A 19,799-nucleotide genomic window follows, 5' to 3' on the forward strand; every position below is an offset into this window, starting at 1 on the left:
GACTTAACACGAAGATCGTTCTTTGTGGAGATTTAAGCTTTATTTTATAATTAACATATACTATTCATTACAAAAACATAAAAGGAAATTAATAAAACAAGTAATTAACAATAATAACAATATTTATTTTAAAATATACCTATTTTTACACTTTTTTTCGAATGAAAAGTCTGTGTGAAATAAAAAAGAAAGACAATATGAATAATTTATACATGGTCTTATAGCTTGTTTCAATAGCTTTCAGTGACAGTCACTCAAATCACCCTAGTTATAAGCATTTTATAACTACACGTAAAATAATACACACGGGGAAAATGCCGCGAAAATGCCGGAAGCTTGCCGATCTACAGTGTACAGCGAGATCCGGAGCGCGCCGATCCGGAAAGGATAAACAATGTTAGGTTTCTTACTGAATACTATAAGGAATTAACTTTCACCAATATAGCTAAGCTAGTAATATCACATATAATCGCTTATGTTAAGCTTTTTAAAATAATTTACATAAATATTCATAGAAACGATTTTCATTATGTATAGTATCCATGTTATGGAAAATAAATAAATAATTTGGTGTAACTTATAAAAACGTAATAGAAACTTTTAAAGTATACAAAGGTGCATAATGCAATATGCAGCATCATTGAATTGTTTTTTTTTAAATTTAGAAAAAAAAAACACATTCGAGGGTAGTTTTAAAAATTTGAAACAAAATGGTCCAAATCGAGACTTATTCGATTTCGTTTGTAATTTAACAATCAAAATATAATTTCATATTAACTTAAACTTAAATGTAATATGAAGCATCATTGAATTGTTTTTTTTTTAATTTAGAAAAAAAACACATTCGAGGGTAGTTTTAAAAATTTGAAACAAAATGGTCCAAATCGAGACTTATTCGATTTCGTTTGTAATTTAACAATCAAAATATAATTTCATATTAACTTAAACCTAAATGTATCAACTATGCTTTATACTAAAACTTATATGGCCTTACAAATAAACTTGGTATAAAGTTATAACTGAGAATAAACCAAGAATATGCTAAATTTTATAGTCAACATACTTAGTCTGGCCATAAATACTGTTACAATTAAAAATAAACAAAATATTACATTTGAATTTGGAATATGTCAATTTTATATGATTGTTCATTGAGTTTTCTCATTTTGCCGCCAATACATTGTACAACATTTGCGATATTAAAATGGAGTGGGGTGATAAAGAGAACCGAATCACTGTGATTGCATTACACAAAGTAGGTATGGAGCCAAATGCAATTTTTTAAACTCTCCATACGCTAGGTATTAGTTTCGGTTCGTATTAGAACGTTTCGGAGTTCATCAGAGCTGAAGAGTGGCCGTCATCTAGTCCCGATCTTAGTCCGCTGGATTACGATTTAAGGTAAGTTTTAGAGAGTACGGCTTGCTCTAAACGCCATGTTAATTTGGAGTCCCAAAAACAATCCGTACGATTGGCAGTGAAGAATTTTCCCATGGAAAGAGTGCGTGCTTCTATTGATAGCTGGCCTCAACGTTTAATGGACTGTATTGCAGCCAATGGAGACCACTTCGAATAAGCCTTTTATATTTTTAAAATTGTTTTATATTTATGTATTAAACTAACACACTGTTAAAGTAATAAATTTTATTTGCAACAGAAATTTTTTCATTTTTTTTTGTTTCAGTATTTATGGCAAGACTGCTGATCGCTGACAACACTGTCAATACAATGTTAATTCTCAAGTTTTCCAAATGTCAGGCAGCTTTGCAAATAAACGCGGGAAACGTTACACGTCCGAATAAACCAATCATATAGCAAATTATCTATTGGTAAACTTTTTGCATAACCTTGGTTGATTCTCAGGTACACCTTTATACAAAGTTTATTTGTAAGCCCGTAAATGTTAAATATTTACGCCCTGGATTTGTCCGATTTTATGAACTTGTCCAAATCGGCGTCACTATTGGGGTCAACTTGGGAAAGCTGACGGAAGCTCTCATCATCAACGAAGCAAATCTCGTGATCGTCGGGGTCGGCGAGAATGATGACTCTCACCGTCGCCTTGCCTGGTGTGTCCAGAGAAATAAGTGGTGTAAGAATTTTCTCATTCGCCTTCTGGATCTTTTGTTCGATAATTGGTTGCTCTTCGAACGGGCAGGAAAAAGCAATACGACCGTATGCTTTGGCGTGGTTCACAGGGGCACCTGGAAAATGAAATTAATTAGAGCATCGCAAAAATAGCCGACTAAAATAACACGGTTCGTCATGCTCACTAAAATGACATTGCTTGCGGCGGCGTCGTGTGTCAGAACGTCTCATTCCCTCAAATCTTATGATAACGATGGCTGGTTCATGCGTCAACTCGTGAACGGGTACAAAGGTTGAAGCATCCAATATAAGATATTTTATATTTATACAATTTATTCTTTACTACTTTTTATGAAATATTTGATATTCTAGACGCTTTTAATTTTGAACACGATTCATTTATTGAATGCAGAACCGAACAAACTAATTTGTTTTGTATATTACAGCCATTGTAAAATACTCTATTGATTGAAAAGAGTGGCCGTAGAGTTTCTTGTATGTCCTTCTCACGTGCTCTATTTTTCCGAACATTTGATAGATTAAGTATTTAACAGAAATATTTATAGTGTATTTGAATGACGTTTATTTGTCTTTTACGACCATATAGTCGTGTGGTTAGTGAACTTGCCTACTGAGCTTGAGGTCCCGGGTTCGAATCCCGGTAGGTGCAAACAATTATACGATGAATATATGAATGTTTGTTTCCGAATATTGAATTTTTTTTTTATGGAATAGGAGGACAAACGATCTTACTGGTCACCTGGTGTTAAGTGATCACCGCCGCAGTGTTGCCAGCCTTAAAGGAAGATGTACGCGCTTTTTTTGAAGGTACCCATGTCGTATCGTCCCGGAAACACCGCACAAGGAAGCTCATTCCACAGCTTTGTACTACGTGGAAGAAGCTCTTTGAAAACCGCACTGTGGAGGACCGCCACAAATCCAGATGGTGAGGATGATATCCTAACTTGTGGCGTGTCGTGCAAAGGTGAAATTCGGCGGCAGGAATCAGGTTAAAAAGCTCTTCGGACCACTCCCCGTGATAAATGCGGTAGAAGACACACAATGAAACGATGTCTCTCCGCAAAGCCCACAGAGCACAGAATGTTAAAAATTTACAGTTTGGCCCAGAAGTGTTCATTTTATGAACATTTATATGAATATTTTTGTTACTATAGTTCGTGTACTGCTTTTTTTGGAGTTTTCATTTAGATTGATTATATTTTATTATTATTAACCCTTTTGATAAGCAGCTTTGAAAAGTTACCCGTCATTCATAACGTGAAATAGGGGATCTATATTGTTTAAGGCACGCGAAACCTTTCGTAGGCCTACCTATAGCAAAAAAGCAACGAAATCTTGTAGTTTATGTTTATCCTGAATAATGACACTCAAAAGTAAATAAAATAAAACTAAAATTAAAAAAGCCGACTTCAAAAACTGAAAAGAATGAAATAACTTTATAAAGATTTAATTAAATACATTTCTTATGCTCAGCTCATACGTTTATTAATAAAATACTAATATGGACTAGCTATTGATAGGTTTGAAATAGGTGCCAAGCCAAATGTAATAGCAGGTACCTACACTCACCACGCGTGACTTTGAGTGGGATAGCTTGGTCTAGAACCAAACGACCCAAGCGAGCAGGCACCGACTTAATAGGGACCCATAGCAACATAAACTACAGAACTATTAACAACAAAAGTCCAAAACGTAACAATGAAAACTTCAAAAACAAAGCAGTGATAGCACTCGGCATGTACTTAACGCTAATGAAACTGCAAACCGTACCAACGCAACAGGACGAGCGCGAGGGGGTGAAAGGGGAACGGGCATTACGTTCCAGCGACGGCCAGAAAGAATGTGGCCGTGTAGACTAATCTAAGCACCACGTTGGTGCTGGCAGGGTAGTCAGGATTAGCACTTCTGAGTAATTAAGTCGATTATGACTCAATAATGCACGTAGTGAGTGAGTGAGAAGTAATTTCGCCTTTCTACCGAGTAGATGTTCTCCTTACAGATTTGGTGACTGTTAGTTACTACTACCTACTCATCTTTCACGACTTACGACTACCCATTCGATTATGACAATAGATTTTTTTATGGAAAAGGAGGAAAAACGAGCGTGTGTTATGTGATCACCGCCGCCCACATTCTCTTGCAACACCAGAGGAATCACAAGAGCGTTGGTTTGATAGAAGGTGTACGTGCTTTTTTGAAGGCACCCACTTATTTTGTTTCGAATAAAAAAACTTAAATACTACAGATTATATTGTTTGTGTATTGCAAGGCGTTGCAATTGACATCTCGAGAAGTATCCTTGGGAGTACAATGGCTGATAACTAAATTTCTGTGTTGATACGCCGAAATCGAATATCTGCTATCAAGCAGTTTTATCGAGTAGATATTTATGTATCAGCAAAGTATAGATTTTTTTTGCTTATAAGCCGGTAGTATTACGGCACACGCAGTTTTTACATAGAATATATTATCAAAATACAAAAAATGGATTATTAAGAAGACTCTCTTAGTCGTTCCCTCACTGCTGAGGATCGTGACTCGCATTCAATTGGTCAACGAGCTGTCTCCATCGATGTCGTTCCGTCGCCTGGTGGAGTGCAAATCAAATCAAACTCTATACATGTAGGTCAAGGAAATACTCTTATGAACTTAGTTCATTTTTCCTTCAAAAGGTAGTAACTATTTAAATAGGTAGGTGGGTACATACGAGGTTGAACAGAACCATGACGCGAGCTAGACTTGCACACGTCCTCTTATCCATATATATATAATGAAAATGGTCTTTGTTTGAGGCTCTTTCACGCGCAAACCACTGATCGTATCGACATGAAACTACCACTATTCGATGAGAAATTTATCCTGGATGGTAAATTTATTTCGTTTTAAAATTCGACCAGCGAAGCGGGCGGGAACGGCTAGTGTATTTATATAAACAATAACAAACAACCATTGAACCATACTAAAAAATATGGTAGCTATCATGAATAGTAATTTCATAATAATAATAATCAATTTAAATTAGATTGTTTCAGCGCCTTTACGAAGCTGAAAAACTTAACTTTGGTTCGCAGTCTTTTATCTTTGCTTTTTTTTAACCGCCTTTGGTTTTTTTTGAAATGTACACCAATTATGATGAGAATTATGATCCGAGTTTCGTGACTCTTCGTGGTTTGAAGCCGGTGCCAAGCCAAATTTAATAGCAGATACCTACACTCGCTACGCGTCACTTAGAGCGGGATAGTTTCGTCTAGAAACAACCGAAGCGGGCATGCACCGATTTACACCCTATCAATAGGTAGCACATACAAATAATAGTATTTTATTAATATTTATTTTGTTATTTAAACATTTGAGATTTTGAAGTTGGTTCTTTTAAACGTAGTCTTTTTTATATGTTTCACCATTTTTTAAATATCGGTTGGTTCATGAAGTAGGTGACAAATAAAGCTCGCGCGTTCCTCACTTCTCGATCGTGAGCGCGTGAGGCCCTACTGGATAGCCACGCTGGAGTGGCCGCCGTGTGTATTTTCGATTTCGATACCTAGACCGGGAAGGCCTGCCTCGGGGTAGATATACATAAATAGTCGGTAGTCAGTAGAGAGCAGGTTTTATTCTAGTCACAAGGTAAATATTTTCCTGTCCTTGTATATTTATAATATAATCCACGATGATTCAGCAATGATGCGTATCAACACAACCACAATATTGCGTGTTACTTGTATATCACGTAAGTATGTCGTGTTTGGTTATGAATACAGCTTAAAATGTTTAAATAGTTGTCATTGCCACAAACAATGAACACATGACGGTATATATGTATCAGCTATATGTAGAACCTGTTTTATAGCTACTATGCGATAAAACAGGTTCATCGAGAATGCACTTAAAACAATATGTGATATTGTTCAATGTGTTACGAAACTCAACAGAAGGATTAATGGCTCTCTTAAAGATATACGTTTAAAAGCTGAAGCATTTCACAGATTAAATTATCCAAAAATAATATGCTACGTTAAAAATCGTGAGTTAAAAACTCATCAGGGTTTCATACTTGGCAATTTCCTCCTCGAAAAACACCCCATTGTAAAGTAATTTGGAAGCTGAATACAATGAACTTTTAATTCGAGAGCGCTTGACTTTATTATTTTTATTATTATAATAGGGCGAAATCTAAGGGTGAGGCAACCGCCCATGGACATCCGTAAAACCAGAGGTCAAGAGATGCGACTTTCAACAATAGCACAAAATTTACCTAATATAAAGCGATATATTTATTAAACAATAGTGACAATACATGGGGCACACTAAAAGTTTTACACTTCTAGCTAATCGGTACTATTTGATTTTTTTTTTATGGAATAGGAGGACAAACGAGCGTACGGGTCACCTGTTGTTAAGTGATCACCGCCGCCCACAATCTCTTGCAACACCAGAGGAATCACAGGAGCGTTGCCGGCCTTTAAGGAAGGTGTACGCGCTTTTTTTGAAGGTACCCATGTCGTATCGTCCCGGAAACACCGCACAAGGAAGTTCATTCCACAGCTTTATGGTACGCGGAAGAAAGCTCGTTGAAAACCGCACTGTGGAGGACCGCCACACATCCAGATGGTGAGGATGACATCCTAATTTGTGGCGTGTCGTGCGAAGGTGAATTTCGAATGTTATGTTTTTTGAAACGTTACAACCTTCTTAGTAATAAAAAAAACAATTGGCGGGAAATCATTTGTCAATTGTTTTTTATCACACATCAAAGTTCTACGTACTACGTACGTAACGAAAATGGAATTAAGTCGGAAAGATTTTAGAGCGATGATTTTTTATGATTTTAAAAGTTCGGAAACTTTGTTGTCGTTGGATCCCTCATGAACTTGACAGCGGAGCAAAAACGGGCTCGCAGATGCTAATGAAATGTGAACTCGGACATTCTAATGCTGTTTATGACATTGTCACAGGAGACGAAACGTGGTAAATCCACGTTTTGAACCCGAAAAAAAAAACAGCAATCTTGTGAATGGGTGTTTAAAAATGAGAACCGAGCAAACAAAACTGAGGCAGGCGAGAAACGTTGGTAAAAAAATGATCGCATTTTTTTTTCAGCTACGGGTCGCATGCAAAAATTCAATACATTGCGGTGGCAGGCCATGCGACTCACCCGTGACAATAAGTACTGTCGTTGTTGTACCTACATTAATTTTTTCGTTTGTATTGTACCTATATTATTAAATTGTGTATTTATAAGTTAATATTAATATTTATTGTAGACGATAATAGTATTTCTTCTAACATGCCGGACAAACCTGTGGTTTTTGGCCTGTTATATAATAATAAATTGTAATTCTATTTTTCATAATAAAAACAATGATAATAATAATAATGTGCACAATTCCACTTGAAGATCAAAAGAGTGTTGATGCCGAGTGGTATTCAACCATTTGTTTACCCAGGCTGTTAAAAAAAGTTCGCGAAAGACGACCAAAAAGCCTCGTTCTCCTACATCATGACAACGCCTCTTAACATACGGCCAACAAAACTAAGTCATTTTTAGCTTCCGAAAAAATACAACTCGTCACCTATCCTGCATAGCCCACACTTAGCACTCTGTGACTTCTGTATTTTCCCCAAAATCAAAGATTTGATGAGAGGTTTCACTTCTACCAATTCCCAAGAGGCAGTGATAGCGTTCAATCAGCACAGAAAACATGCCTTCAGATCTGTCGTCCTCCTGTTTTAAAAAATGGTTCGATCGCATGAAAAAATATTTAAAATATAAAGGAGAGTATTTTGAAAAGCAATAAACATAATATTTTCGCTATTACATGTTGTTTTCTTAAGTTACGCAAAACTTTTATTGTGACCTACGTATAATTTGAGTTTAACTGTATAACACATCGTAAAACGATTTGAAACGTAGCGTAAATGCAACTTTAGCGTAAAGCACATCGACATCCTTTACGACCTTGAGACCCAGTTCAGCATATCTCTTCCAAGGTTCTCTTACACCAAGAAAAAGTTCGCTCACCGCATCGTGTGTGCCGCTTTTGTTAACGTCATTGGTATATATTTTCTTTACTTTTTTTGGGGGGGATGGGGGTGTGGTGAGGCAACCGGCCGCGGACATCCGTAAAACTAGGGGTTAAGATATATGTTGCCGGCCTTTAAGGTGGGAGTATGCTCTTTTCTTTCCCTAAGTCGTATAGGTTCGGCAAAACAGCAGCCGGTAGTTGTTCACACACAGTGGCTGTGTGACAGACAACGTGATTCGGGTGGTATGTAGCATAGCTGCTGGACTCAACAAACTGAACATCTCCTCTGAGTACTACCCGTGATAAATGCGGTAGAAGATGCAGAGAGAACCACCATCTCTACGCAATACCAAAGAATAAAGCCGATCGGAGATGACTGCTTATTGGAGAGCTGTTCTTCGTTGCATGCGGTCAAATGGAAGAAGCTGGTACTGGGGAGCGCCCACTCAGAGATGAGAACATTACTCCATGTGAGGCCGAAATTGCGCCTTATATAGTTACAGGCGATTTAATTTTTCAGTTTACTTCGTTACTTTGATCCGAATTGATGATGAATACAGACGTAAACATTGCACCAACGTACATACTTAAGGAAAGTAAGACTGCAAGTTATTCTTTCTTCTGTTATCGTTCGAGTTGGTTTTGTTAAGATTCCTCCTTGACCTTAGCAAATACGCAGCCCTGAGTATTGAGTAGGTAGTTTGAATCTCATTAGCAATCATTTCTTTAAAATGGTATTACTTAGTAAATCTTCTGTACTATTCCTTCTTATTCTGTGTTATTAGTACCAGACAACCTATACGAACAATGCAAGTGAATGTAATCATGCAACCACTAACATCTTTAGCCGACAAGGCCGACCACTGGTCATAGTCGTGGTCGCCTCGTGAGCGAAGTTCAAACTACATTGGCCACTTATGCGCCAGTCGGTACATTATGTATGCACGTGAACACTACTATCATAGTTCGTCTTGTGATTGCATATCTAATCTCACATCTTTCAAGATCAAATATCATTCAGACTGTTGATATTTGTCTTGAAATTATTCCATAGAAATATCAAATTGTAGGGTTCACATGTTATAACGAACTCTGCGAAAAAATATGGATCGTAAGAGGAAAAGTATTAATTTCGCGGCGAGTGGAAGAGACGGAAAACCGTTTGCCGATGTTATTAATACTCCCATATATTTTACTGCGAGCTTTTGCCCGCTATTTTGTGTGCATTTTGTTTCACTGATGGCAATGGATGATGAGATTAAATACCATTGATTAAGTCTCTAGATAGAATTAGATCTCGTCGATAGTCGTAGTGTAAGCCTAGGTTTAACATCGCAAACAGCAGTTTTAATAGCAATAACGCACTACACGTAGTTACAAAAAATATATAAATAGCATAAAAACGCGTTTACATACTAAAATCTTTTGTATTTCTTACAAAAAATATAGAATCAGTTAAAATATTAATAATAATAAGTACAGTTTTAATCCATAGGTCACTGATTAATTTCCGGCTCGAAGGACCACTTTGCATGTACAATAAAACAAGCGAGTAAATATTAAGAATGTATGTAGTACTTTAACCGGACACTGGAACGGTAGCATAGGAAAGAGAGTGATAATAAAGGAAATAGAATAGAGTATCAAATCCCTAGACAGTAAAATATAAATTTGTATGTTCAGACTCTAAACTTAACATGTACCTAAAATGAGAAAGCGTGTTTGAAAGGTATGATTCTAGTCGACGGTCCCAAATGGAAGTCGGTAAACTCTACCTACCGCCCTGTGAGACAGACATAAATGAATGGTTAAGGTAAAGTTATTACCGGATTTATTTCCTATTTTGCGTGAAAGCACCCACTGTCTTTTTAATAAAAGCAGTCTTAAGTTACTCAAAGTTTAAAATTTTGAATTAACTTTAATTCGCGTTTATTAATAACACAGCCAGGGTTCAGCCCTTGCAAGCCCAGTTCTATTTGGTCAATTTTACATACAAACTTTTTAATATATCTTCGCAGGTCTATGTAGCTTTCCTCTTCGTTAGAATGTCGAATAAACGTATATACATATAGAAACACCAGCTGACCCAGCAAACGTTGTATTGCCGATATTAAAATCGCGATACAAAAGTAACTGTTGATAGTAGATGGGTGAAAATTTGAAGTTGTATGCATTTTTTAATGCTGACTCATAATCAAATTTAAAAAAAAAATGTCAAAAAAATTTCGTGTGGACCACCCTTAACAACAACAACAAGGATGAAAAATAGATGTTGTCAGATTCTCAGACCTACCCAATATGCACTAAAATTTCATGAGAATCGGACAAGCCGTTTCGGAGGAGTTCAATGTTTAACACCATGACACGAGAATTTTGTATATTAGATAGAAACATATTAGTATGTGGAAAGAATATTTTACATACCAATATCCACTAGTTCCAGCTTAGCTTGATCGTCACCAAATGCAAATATTGCGGATTTGTCTGTTTTCTCATAGATCTTCAATGATAAGAGGCCGTTCCAGTAAGCAATTGATCTTGCCAAATTCGAGCACGCAAGTGATACCTTAACAACTGGATCTGAAATTGTAAAAGATATATTCATTTTAGTTATTAGAAAGATTATATCATTCAAACCAACAATCGTGACCTGATTAAAACTATGATGCAGCCATGTTATAGTGTGAAAATGTGACGGGACGGTAAAAGATCAGCTGATGTAACTGATACGTCCTGATTGAGACCAAAATTCTAAGCGGCAGAGTTTTTAAGCCGCATTTGCCCATTAAAAGCTGCCAAACCGTGATATTTTTCATACAAACGCTCGTACGTGAATATGACTTTTCTTAAAAAAAAATACTCATAGGTATCTGTGTATTGTAACTAGGTTTCTATCGAAGCAATAAATTCAAATTTCGAGAAACAAAATCAGTACAACCTTCCAAATATCTGCTTCTTTGCCATAATGTACTCATAAATTATTAAAGTAAAGAAAACATTTCGATAGAAACCTCGCGCATGTAATGGAGATTCTGTATGATAAATATTAATTTCAATAATTTGTAAGGTATACTCAAAAACACGTATTGCCCGGGAGAAGTTTTATGGAATTTCTGCACACTATTTTTCGTTCAATGTATGCTTACTGTCAACAGGCGGTATGGTGTTAGATCATAGTTTCTCAACCTTATTTTGCTCACCGCCCACTTTAAGAATATGTTTTTTTCTAGAGTATTATCGTGTATTTTTTTGCCTTTTTAGACTATATTTTTTAATCTACCTACGCCCCATCTGCGCCATCTCAATGCCCCCTAATTTTCTCTGGGTCATCTACTGCTTATTTTCTGACATTTTCTTATTGAAAGTTCAAGATTTTAAAGAAAATGTATTTATCATAAGAAAAAATAATTAATTAATCAAGTGTCTCGTTACAAAAACTGCTGCATTATCTGCCAATCTTTTACATTGCTACGGGGCAGTGTCTTCTATGTCGCATTTCGTATGTAAGTATACCCGTATCTACCTTTATCAGAAAATCAATGAATTGATAAAATTTGGGTTATCTTAGATCCTAATCTATATTAAAAAGTACCTAGTATCAATCATTACTCGAATTGATATATATTATGCTATTTGGAAATTACGCAAGATTAATAAATTTTTCTACCGACCTAAAAAATAGGAGGTAAGTATACCTATGATTTAATTTCGTATTGTCTTACGAAGGTCACGTCAAACCCCGAATTTTCACGAATCACAGAATTCGACGGGCGTTGAGGAATCTCGACCTTGACCTACCTAGCTCGATAGTTCTGTACCAACTTGTTTATTATATATTTTTTGTTTACTACTACAATTTTCGCGAACATTCGAGGATGCGAGTGCAAGCGCCTAAAGAGCGTTCGTCCAGTGGCCTTAGCGTTCATGTGGGCTGGTCACATTTTTCTTCATCGGGCGTAGTACGATATTATTGGTCGCGCCAAGGTCCAAGATCTATCAAGAAGGCTGTGTGGGGAGTTTGTAAGTTTAAAAAACTCTAATACATATCATCGGAAAATGTCTTGGTCGAAACTTAATATTTTCATCCCATAAAAATGAGCTTTTTGATATAACTTTAATAATACCTACGTTATCAGTGTACAAGCTTTAAAACTTAATCTTAATATCAGTGTTCCATGCAACAAATAACTTGTATAAGAGTGAATAAAATGTTATTACTGTGAATAAGAGAGGTGAAAATCGGTATATTGCAATTGCAATTATTACTTATTAATAATTGCAAAATAAATATATTGCAATCTCATATCAGCACTTTTTTTATGGAAAAGGAGGACAAACGAGCGTACGGGTTCTCTGGTGTTAAGTGATCACCGTCGCCCACATTCACTTGCAACACAAGAGGAATCACAGGCGCATTGCCGGCCTTGAAGGAACGTGAACGCGCTTGTTTTGAAGGTACCCATATCGTATCGTCCTGGAAACACCGCACAAGGAAGTTCATTCTACAGCTTTGTAGTACTTGGAAGAAAGCTCCTTGAAAACCGCTCTATGGAGGACCGCCACACATCCAGATGGTGGGGATGATATCCTAACTTGTGGCGTGCTTGCGAAGGTGGAATTCAGCGGCAGGATTCAGGCGAAACAGTAAGACACACAAAGAAGCGATGTCTCTACGCAACGCCAAGTGATCCAGCCGTTCACAGAGGCCCCGACAATTCAAGCTGCCCTGCGTTGCACGCAGCAATGTGTAGTTCTGGCTGCGCATTGCTGCGTTGGACCGGCTTGAAGTACTGCCGTGCTCTATTAATGACGCTCAGCTTCTTCGAAGCCAATTTGTCTTTGCCCTCCAGATGACCGCGGAATTGGCAATCGCTCGACATTTCGAGACCCAGTATTCCGATACTAGGCGAGGCTTTAAGGGAAGTGTTATTGAAGAACGGTAAACGACAAATGGGGGATTTTTAGTGGTAGCCGCACAAACTTGAGTCTTTTGGGGATTACATTGGACAACGTTCAATTTACCCCATTCCGCGACCTTCTCAAGAGAAGACTCGATAGAAGACACAATTTTCTCCCGGCACTGGTCGACGATTTACCGAGAGAGACCTGCATGGCCCATCATCGGCATCACCAGTGCTGTCGTCTGCATAGCAATGTATGTTGGAGATGTATGAAACAGCGTGGGATCGCCTGCAGACTGACCATGGCGAAAGCCGTACTGTCGGTCGTTGATCAACTGGTGACCTTCTAGGTATACCAAAAGCTGGCGGTTATTTATCCCTGCTCTCCATGATTTTGGAGTGCAGGGAGGTAATAGCAACAGGCCTGTAGTTTGCCGGATTCGAACTGTCTCCTTTTTTATGGATCGGATGGACAAGGGCAGACTTCCATGAGTCAGGGACTACACCTCTTGAATAACAGTGCCAGAATAAACACGTTAGCACCGGCGCGGCGTCATTAGAAGCACGATTGGAGAAATGCGATCCGGCCCACTCTACTTCCTGACGTCCAACGAAAACAGAGGACCGTCGTCTAAGCATGATAGGAGAAATGCCATCCGGCCCACTTTAGTTCCTGATGTCCAACGAAAACAGATGTCTGAACTGTACTTCAGGCATAGAGCTCTGACACCGCGGGATGGTCGGCGTTGTTTTTCCGTTGTCGTCAAGAGTCGATTTGGAGGCAAAAAGATCGCACAGAAGGTAGGCTTTCTCTTTTGCAGTATGGGCCAGGGTGTCATTCCTCATGTGCAATGGCGGCAGGGACGGCTGGTTAAAGTTACCAAGAGCAGCTTTCGACAACGACCAGAACTTGCGTGTTTCAGTCGGGTAACTGGAAAGCTGCTCGCCGATTTTCACAACGTGCTTCGATTTCGCACGGGCGATTTACCGCTTAAAGAATCTGGAGGTACGGCTATATTTCCTCTTTAGAACTTTGCAGATTGGAGCCTTTGGACCCAGCGCCGCAGCCCAAGTTAGATACGCCTATTTTTTGCAGTCAAATCCTGCTTCAACTGACGCATCGAACCCGGGCTGTGATTTGCCACAGATCGATACTACAGAGCTTGGTATAAAAATATCCATGCCCTGTAGTACCACATCGGCTACTGCAACGCGCAGGCATTGGGATCATCCGAAGGGAAACAAACCTTGCCCCAAGGGTAGGATGCAAAAAAGGAACGCATCCTATCTCAATCAGCTGACTTGTAGTGCCCAACGCGGCGGGTCGCTGTAAGTTTGCGAAGTGAGTGTTGGGTAGGCGGGTAGGCACTACACTCCTAACTAGGCAATTGTCAGACGTTCCGAGAGGGGTGTCGACAGAGACCTGAAGGCCTACCATCAACTTTTAATAAGCGATGCGATTCCGATGCAGTTCGATTTAGGTACCTAAACTGAATCGCTAAAATTCGTACCATACAGTGCCTTTTACTGAATGGCGTTTGGATCCCTTAAGAAGAATGAACGAAATAAATTTGTCTGTGGTGAGAAAGAGATGACGCTTTACAGTCGTTGCATAAGTTTATCTCTCTTACTCGAAGCATATGCGTTGCGTTTCGAAACCTAAAATGATATGATTTTAGCGGTTTTTTTTGCGCAGAATATACTAAAAAAACATTTTAAAATTGCGCTTTATAGTGTAAAATTATAAACCATTAAGATTTTTTTGTGTACTTATTAAATAATAGTAATATAAATAAATATAGTTCTTTGAATTACAAATTAAATGTTTGCTTAGGTGTTTACGTAAAAATAACGAGTTGTGAACGCACCTCCATTGATGTTTGATTTGACAGGACCACAGAGTACATTTTTTTAATTCGTTCTTGCGAACAGGCTATAATAATAATAATAAATTTATTTATTTCAGGCAACAATATATGGGCAATATATATTGTTAGTATTAACTTATTCTAGGATTAGTAATATTACAAGGATTTATTTTTAGATTTAAGAATAATATTCCATTTTCTATTAATAGAATTATGTACATTATTTAAGACTCTTATATATTATACTATAGTCCGGGCCCTTACTGCCCCGTCTTTAGTATATTCATTTTTGGTATTTATTTTCAGTATTTTGTTTTACAAAAAAGTCCGAAGTATTCTCACCTCATCTTTCATCAATAATATTTTCCTTTTCTGTATGTTTTCACTATTTTTAAAAGTGAACACGATTCACTTTCCTCTAAGCAAGTAGGAACTTTTTCCGAATCGCTCACTTTGACAAATAAGCTATCCAGTTTAGGTTGAAATATTACCTCATGGTACGAATGAATGAACGAACTAAATCAGTTTGCGATTCAGTTGATATTATTTTTGACATTCAATTGACATCATTGCGATTTAATCATTGATTTGATGTCAACCTAAATTAGATAGCTCTAATCACGTCGTGGTACGAAATAGCAAAGCAGTTCATTTTAGGTTGTCAATTGAATCGCAATAAGAGTTCATGGTAGGCCCACTGGGAACTATCTGATGTGTAGTCAGCAGAAGATCTAATAAGGACGGACACTTCACAAGGAAAGGGATTTAACATTTCCTTTTTTTTTTTAAAGCTTAGTATTTGATGTTTGAGTATTTCTGGTGCATCATTTTACATATATATTGTAATTGAAATAATTTGTAGAACAACTGTATATTTGATTAAAAGAGTGGTAATGAGTTTCTTGCCACTTCTTATTAAATCTCAACCCTTTCAGGTGTTTGTAAATGTAAAAAGAAATGAAAACATTTGACATTCATAAGTTATTTTATATTTTATTCATGTAGGTTAAGGAAATCTCATTTCCTTAACCTACATGAATAAAATAATATTGTAGTATAATGAAAATCATTTTGATTTGATTTATACTACAACTTCCTTCTCTAGATAATGATGAAGGACATCTGCTGATCACCAACAAAAACAAATATTGAATATTATAAGATTTTTCACACTCACCCCTATCAATTGGCTGTGGTTTATCAATTATGTAAAACTTGTATCCCCCAGGTGCTTCTATATACTTCAAGCCGTTCTGTTCTTTAATAGGCCAGTTATTAGATGCCGCTCGCTTTAAGCTTTCACTTGATTGAACTGTAATCCCCAGGAAGTCATTGCCTTGCTCATATTCAGTAACACCATAATTGTATGTTAATTCAACAACAAAATGATTGTCTTCCGGACCATAACCTACCATAGTTTTGCTCCATCTGTTAGCATATGGCCTAGAATTAAACAAAACTGTATTGTTAATTAAACTTGTAATGTAACAGTAAATAATACCAGCTCATTTTTGACACAATACACATCACTGCAATCATATGTGAAGTTACAATACAACAGTGTGGTGGCAATCAAATTATACATGTTTAGACCTGTTTAAAGTAATTATGTAAAATAGCTTGGTGTCTTTGATAAAGTCCAATAATACATACCCATTACATGTAGCCTCACAGCCTTCAGAAAATTCTTCATGTCTCAGTACCTGAAGATAAAATTAATTTAATTTTACATTTACGGAAGACGATGACATACAAGTATGCCAAATATGGGCAGAAGGTGCGCAAAAATTGAAAGGTCTGGTCCCTGTAGGATTTGAGTTATTCTGTGCAAGCTGCATGAGAAAAGATCAGCTATCTAACTGGGCCTAGAACCAATGCAAACAGTACTGGAAAGGGCCTTAAAGACAAAAATACTTTATACAAATGATTTATGTTTTCTTTAGTGTTAATTCCGCCAATATTTGTTTTTAAAAACAATTCGACACATGTTTCGCCTCTACACGAGACTACCTCAGGACGTGTTGTCTCGCCAAAATCTGGCACGAGACTAAAAGACTCATCGTCGTTGGCGGAATGAACACTAAAGAAAACTTAAATCATTTGTATAATTATGGATTTCCGCAAAGTAACGCCTAATTCAATAAATTTTCAAAAATACTTTAATCATTAACTTTCTAAATAAAAACCACTTAAAGAGCACTAAGCAGAGTGATCAATGGAAATAGCAGGCTAAATAAACACCTACACACTATAGGTATCAATGATAATCCCTGTTGTAGATTTTATTGAGAAAAGGATGACACACCTTCCCAAATCCAAAGTAAAGACAGTGTGCTTCACTGCATGTGATCAAAGTTCCTGCAATTTCTCTGGTTTTTACAGGAGAACATAATATGACATGATGCAGAATTACCTGTGACACATATTTGCTTATCATCCTATTCCATCAAACTATGTGAGGAAGAAGGAGAAAAACTCATTAGCATTCCATGGATTCACCATGTAGATTGTCTATTGTGCATCATTCATAGTGTGGAAATATATTAGATTTAAGCACAGAGAGCCTTTAAATTTAAAAATGTTTCTAGCTTTACCAATGGACAGAAAAGAAATGACAAAAAACACTTTGATCTATTATGAGATTTTAAGGAATCAAAACTGTGCCCCTTGCACACAAGGACACACTGTTTTACTCATACTTGACAACTTTAAAGTAATAAAATATAAGTGTGCTGTACTGCTAGTAACCTGATAAGTTGTATTTCTATTCTCCTTTTGCTACTTTTCCATTTAATATTTCGTATATTTATTATCGAAATATGTGACTGACGTGTCGAGACAAAATTGATCAAGAACATAAAACAATTGGCAATGTTGTAGAATAACTGGTTCAGACTTCATGCACCGGTCGAAAGTCCTTGAGCTACAATATGTGTAAGTACCGTTGTACATAGTAATGTTGTGCAATAGCAAGATATAAAATTGAATAATCAATTGTAAATTAATATGCATTTTTAAAAAACTTACCTTCATGCCTAAAATTTCTCGGTAAAACTTTGCCGTTAATGTCCTATCAGCAACTTTGAAAACAAAATGCAAGGCACGACCGGTAACCATTTTTGATGATTACAAAACTATTACGTACTTTACTATTAAATATCAAAATTATTGCAGTAATTGAACTTCCTAAAACTTGCACAAACTACTCGCACCAAACTCGCAAATCACAATGATTAATGATGAATAAAAAAATAACAATGAGTTACGAAATACTAAAGATAAAGGTACTTGACAGTTGACAACTTGACATTGAATCATGGTCAAAAGAATAGATGTCACACTAACGACAATATTAAGGTACGTAAGAGTAAGTAAAAGTAACATTGTGCCAGTATCAGTAATTTATTTGCAAACGGGCAAGAGGCTCACGTGATTGGATTAATTATTAGTTGTATTGATTGATGATTAGTTAGTTGTAGTAGAAAATCTTCTATCTAGATAGACTAGATACGTCTAGGTAGACTATGACAGCTGTGAAAACATCGAAAAAATTGACTTTAGAGTTAACCTTTTAGAGACTGAGCGTTTGGCGATTAAATAAAACAACTGCTTGACTGTGAGGAATATGTGGAAGATATAATTTATTTGAAAGTTACACAATATATATACAAAATACTTAAAACTAGTTACCCAATTACAGTTGTTACTTAAAAAATATTTACAAGTTTAGAAAATACACACCAATACTAAAGCTTAAATTTTAACCAATAGTAAAACGTTTAATTCAATAAGAATTGAGAATAATATTATGTGTTCTATCTCGCTCTAAAACTAATGCTATCGCAGTTTGTGTAAACTCGCGTCGAAGCTCGATCATACGATGTCAATGAGCATTCCGCACCTACGCTGTTGCTCATTGATTAAAATTGCATTACGATTGAATAGCGATCGACGCCCGAGTCCCGACGCGTCATTCGAGGACGCTCGGCCTTGCTGTGCGGTTGTGTAACGCGGAGCATATGACTGATCACGTGAGTATATCTGCGGTCGTCGAGAGAAAGTACGATGCTTGAAACTTCACCGAGATGACTACTGGTGATCTGTATGATTCTATGAGTTGATTATGAAATGATTCTTATCAGAGCTAATATTACGTTATACAAAATAAAATGTTCTTATCAGAGCTAATATTACGTTATATAAAATAAAATGTTCTTGTCAGAACGAATCTTTCGGCATACGCTTATTACAGTTATTATGCACGATTACTATTTCTACGATATAATGTTAGATAGACATTTGTATTAATTGATATTATTGGTTGTAAGTTTTTTTTTATGGAATAGGAGGACAAACGAGCGTACGGGTCACCTGTTGTTAAGTGATCACCGCCGCCCACAATCTCTTGCAACACCAGAGGAATCACAGAAGCGTTGCCGGCCTTTAAGGAAGGTGTACGCGCTTTTTTTGAAGGTGCCCATGTCGTATCGTCCCGGAAACACCGCACAAGGAAGCTCATTCCAAAGCGTTGTAGTACGAGGAAGAGAGCTCCTTGAAAACCGCACTGTGGAGGACCGCCACACATCCAGATGGTGAGGATGGTGGTGGTGTGGTTATTGGACGACAAGCTCGAGCGGACGACGCGACGTAGACGTACCTCACTTTTTGTCTAAATGAGTAATTTCCTAAAAAACTAAAACTCAAAGAAATTAAGATCGACTTAACTACCAAACAAAAGTATTTTTACATCAGTAAATAATATTTATTTTATTTTTTTTTGCATTAAATCCTTTTTACAAAATTATTTAATGTTTGTATTTGAATAAATCCAATGTGCAATTTTTTTTTGCAAAGGACTAAAACAGGATTTAATTATGTATGGTAGTGTGAACGTAGTG

General features: G+C 36.8%; 1 protein-coding gene across 1 annotated transcript; it reads right to left on the reverse strand.

The window, feature by feature from the left end:
• Positions 1-393: 393 nt before the first annotated feature.
• Positions 394-18,134, reverse strand: LOC126967583 (glyoxalase domain-containing protein 4). Its single transcript, XM_050812118.1, has 5 exons — positions 17,929-18,134; positions 16,555-16,604; positions 16,079-16,344; positions 10,557-10,712; positions 394-2,204 (listed from the first exon to the last, which is right to left on the reverse strand). The coding sequence occupies exons 1-5, from the start codon at positions 18,016-18,018 to the stop codon at positions 1,912-1,914; spliced, it is 855 nt and encodes a 284-aa protein (XP_050668075.1). The 5' UTR covers positions 18,019-18,134; the 3' UTR covers positions 394-1,911.
• Between the last annotated feature and the right edge of the window lie 1,665 nt (positions 18,135-19,799).

The sequence above is a fragment of the Leptidea sinapis genome, chromosome 13, assembly GCF_905404315.1.
Source record: "Leptidea sinapis chromosome 13, ilLepSina1.1, whole genome shotgun sequence".
Classification (NCBI taxonomy): domain Eukaryota; kingdom Metazoa; phylum Arthropoda; class Insecta; order Lepidoptera; family Pieridae; genus Leptidea; species Leptidea sinapis.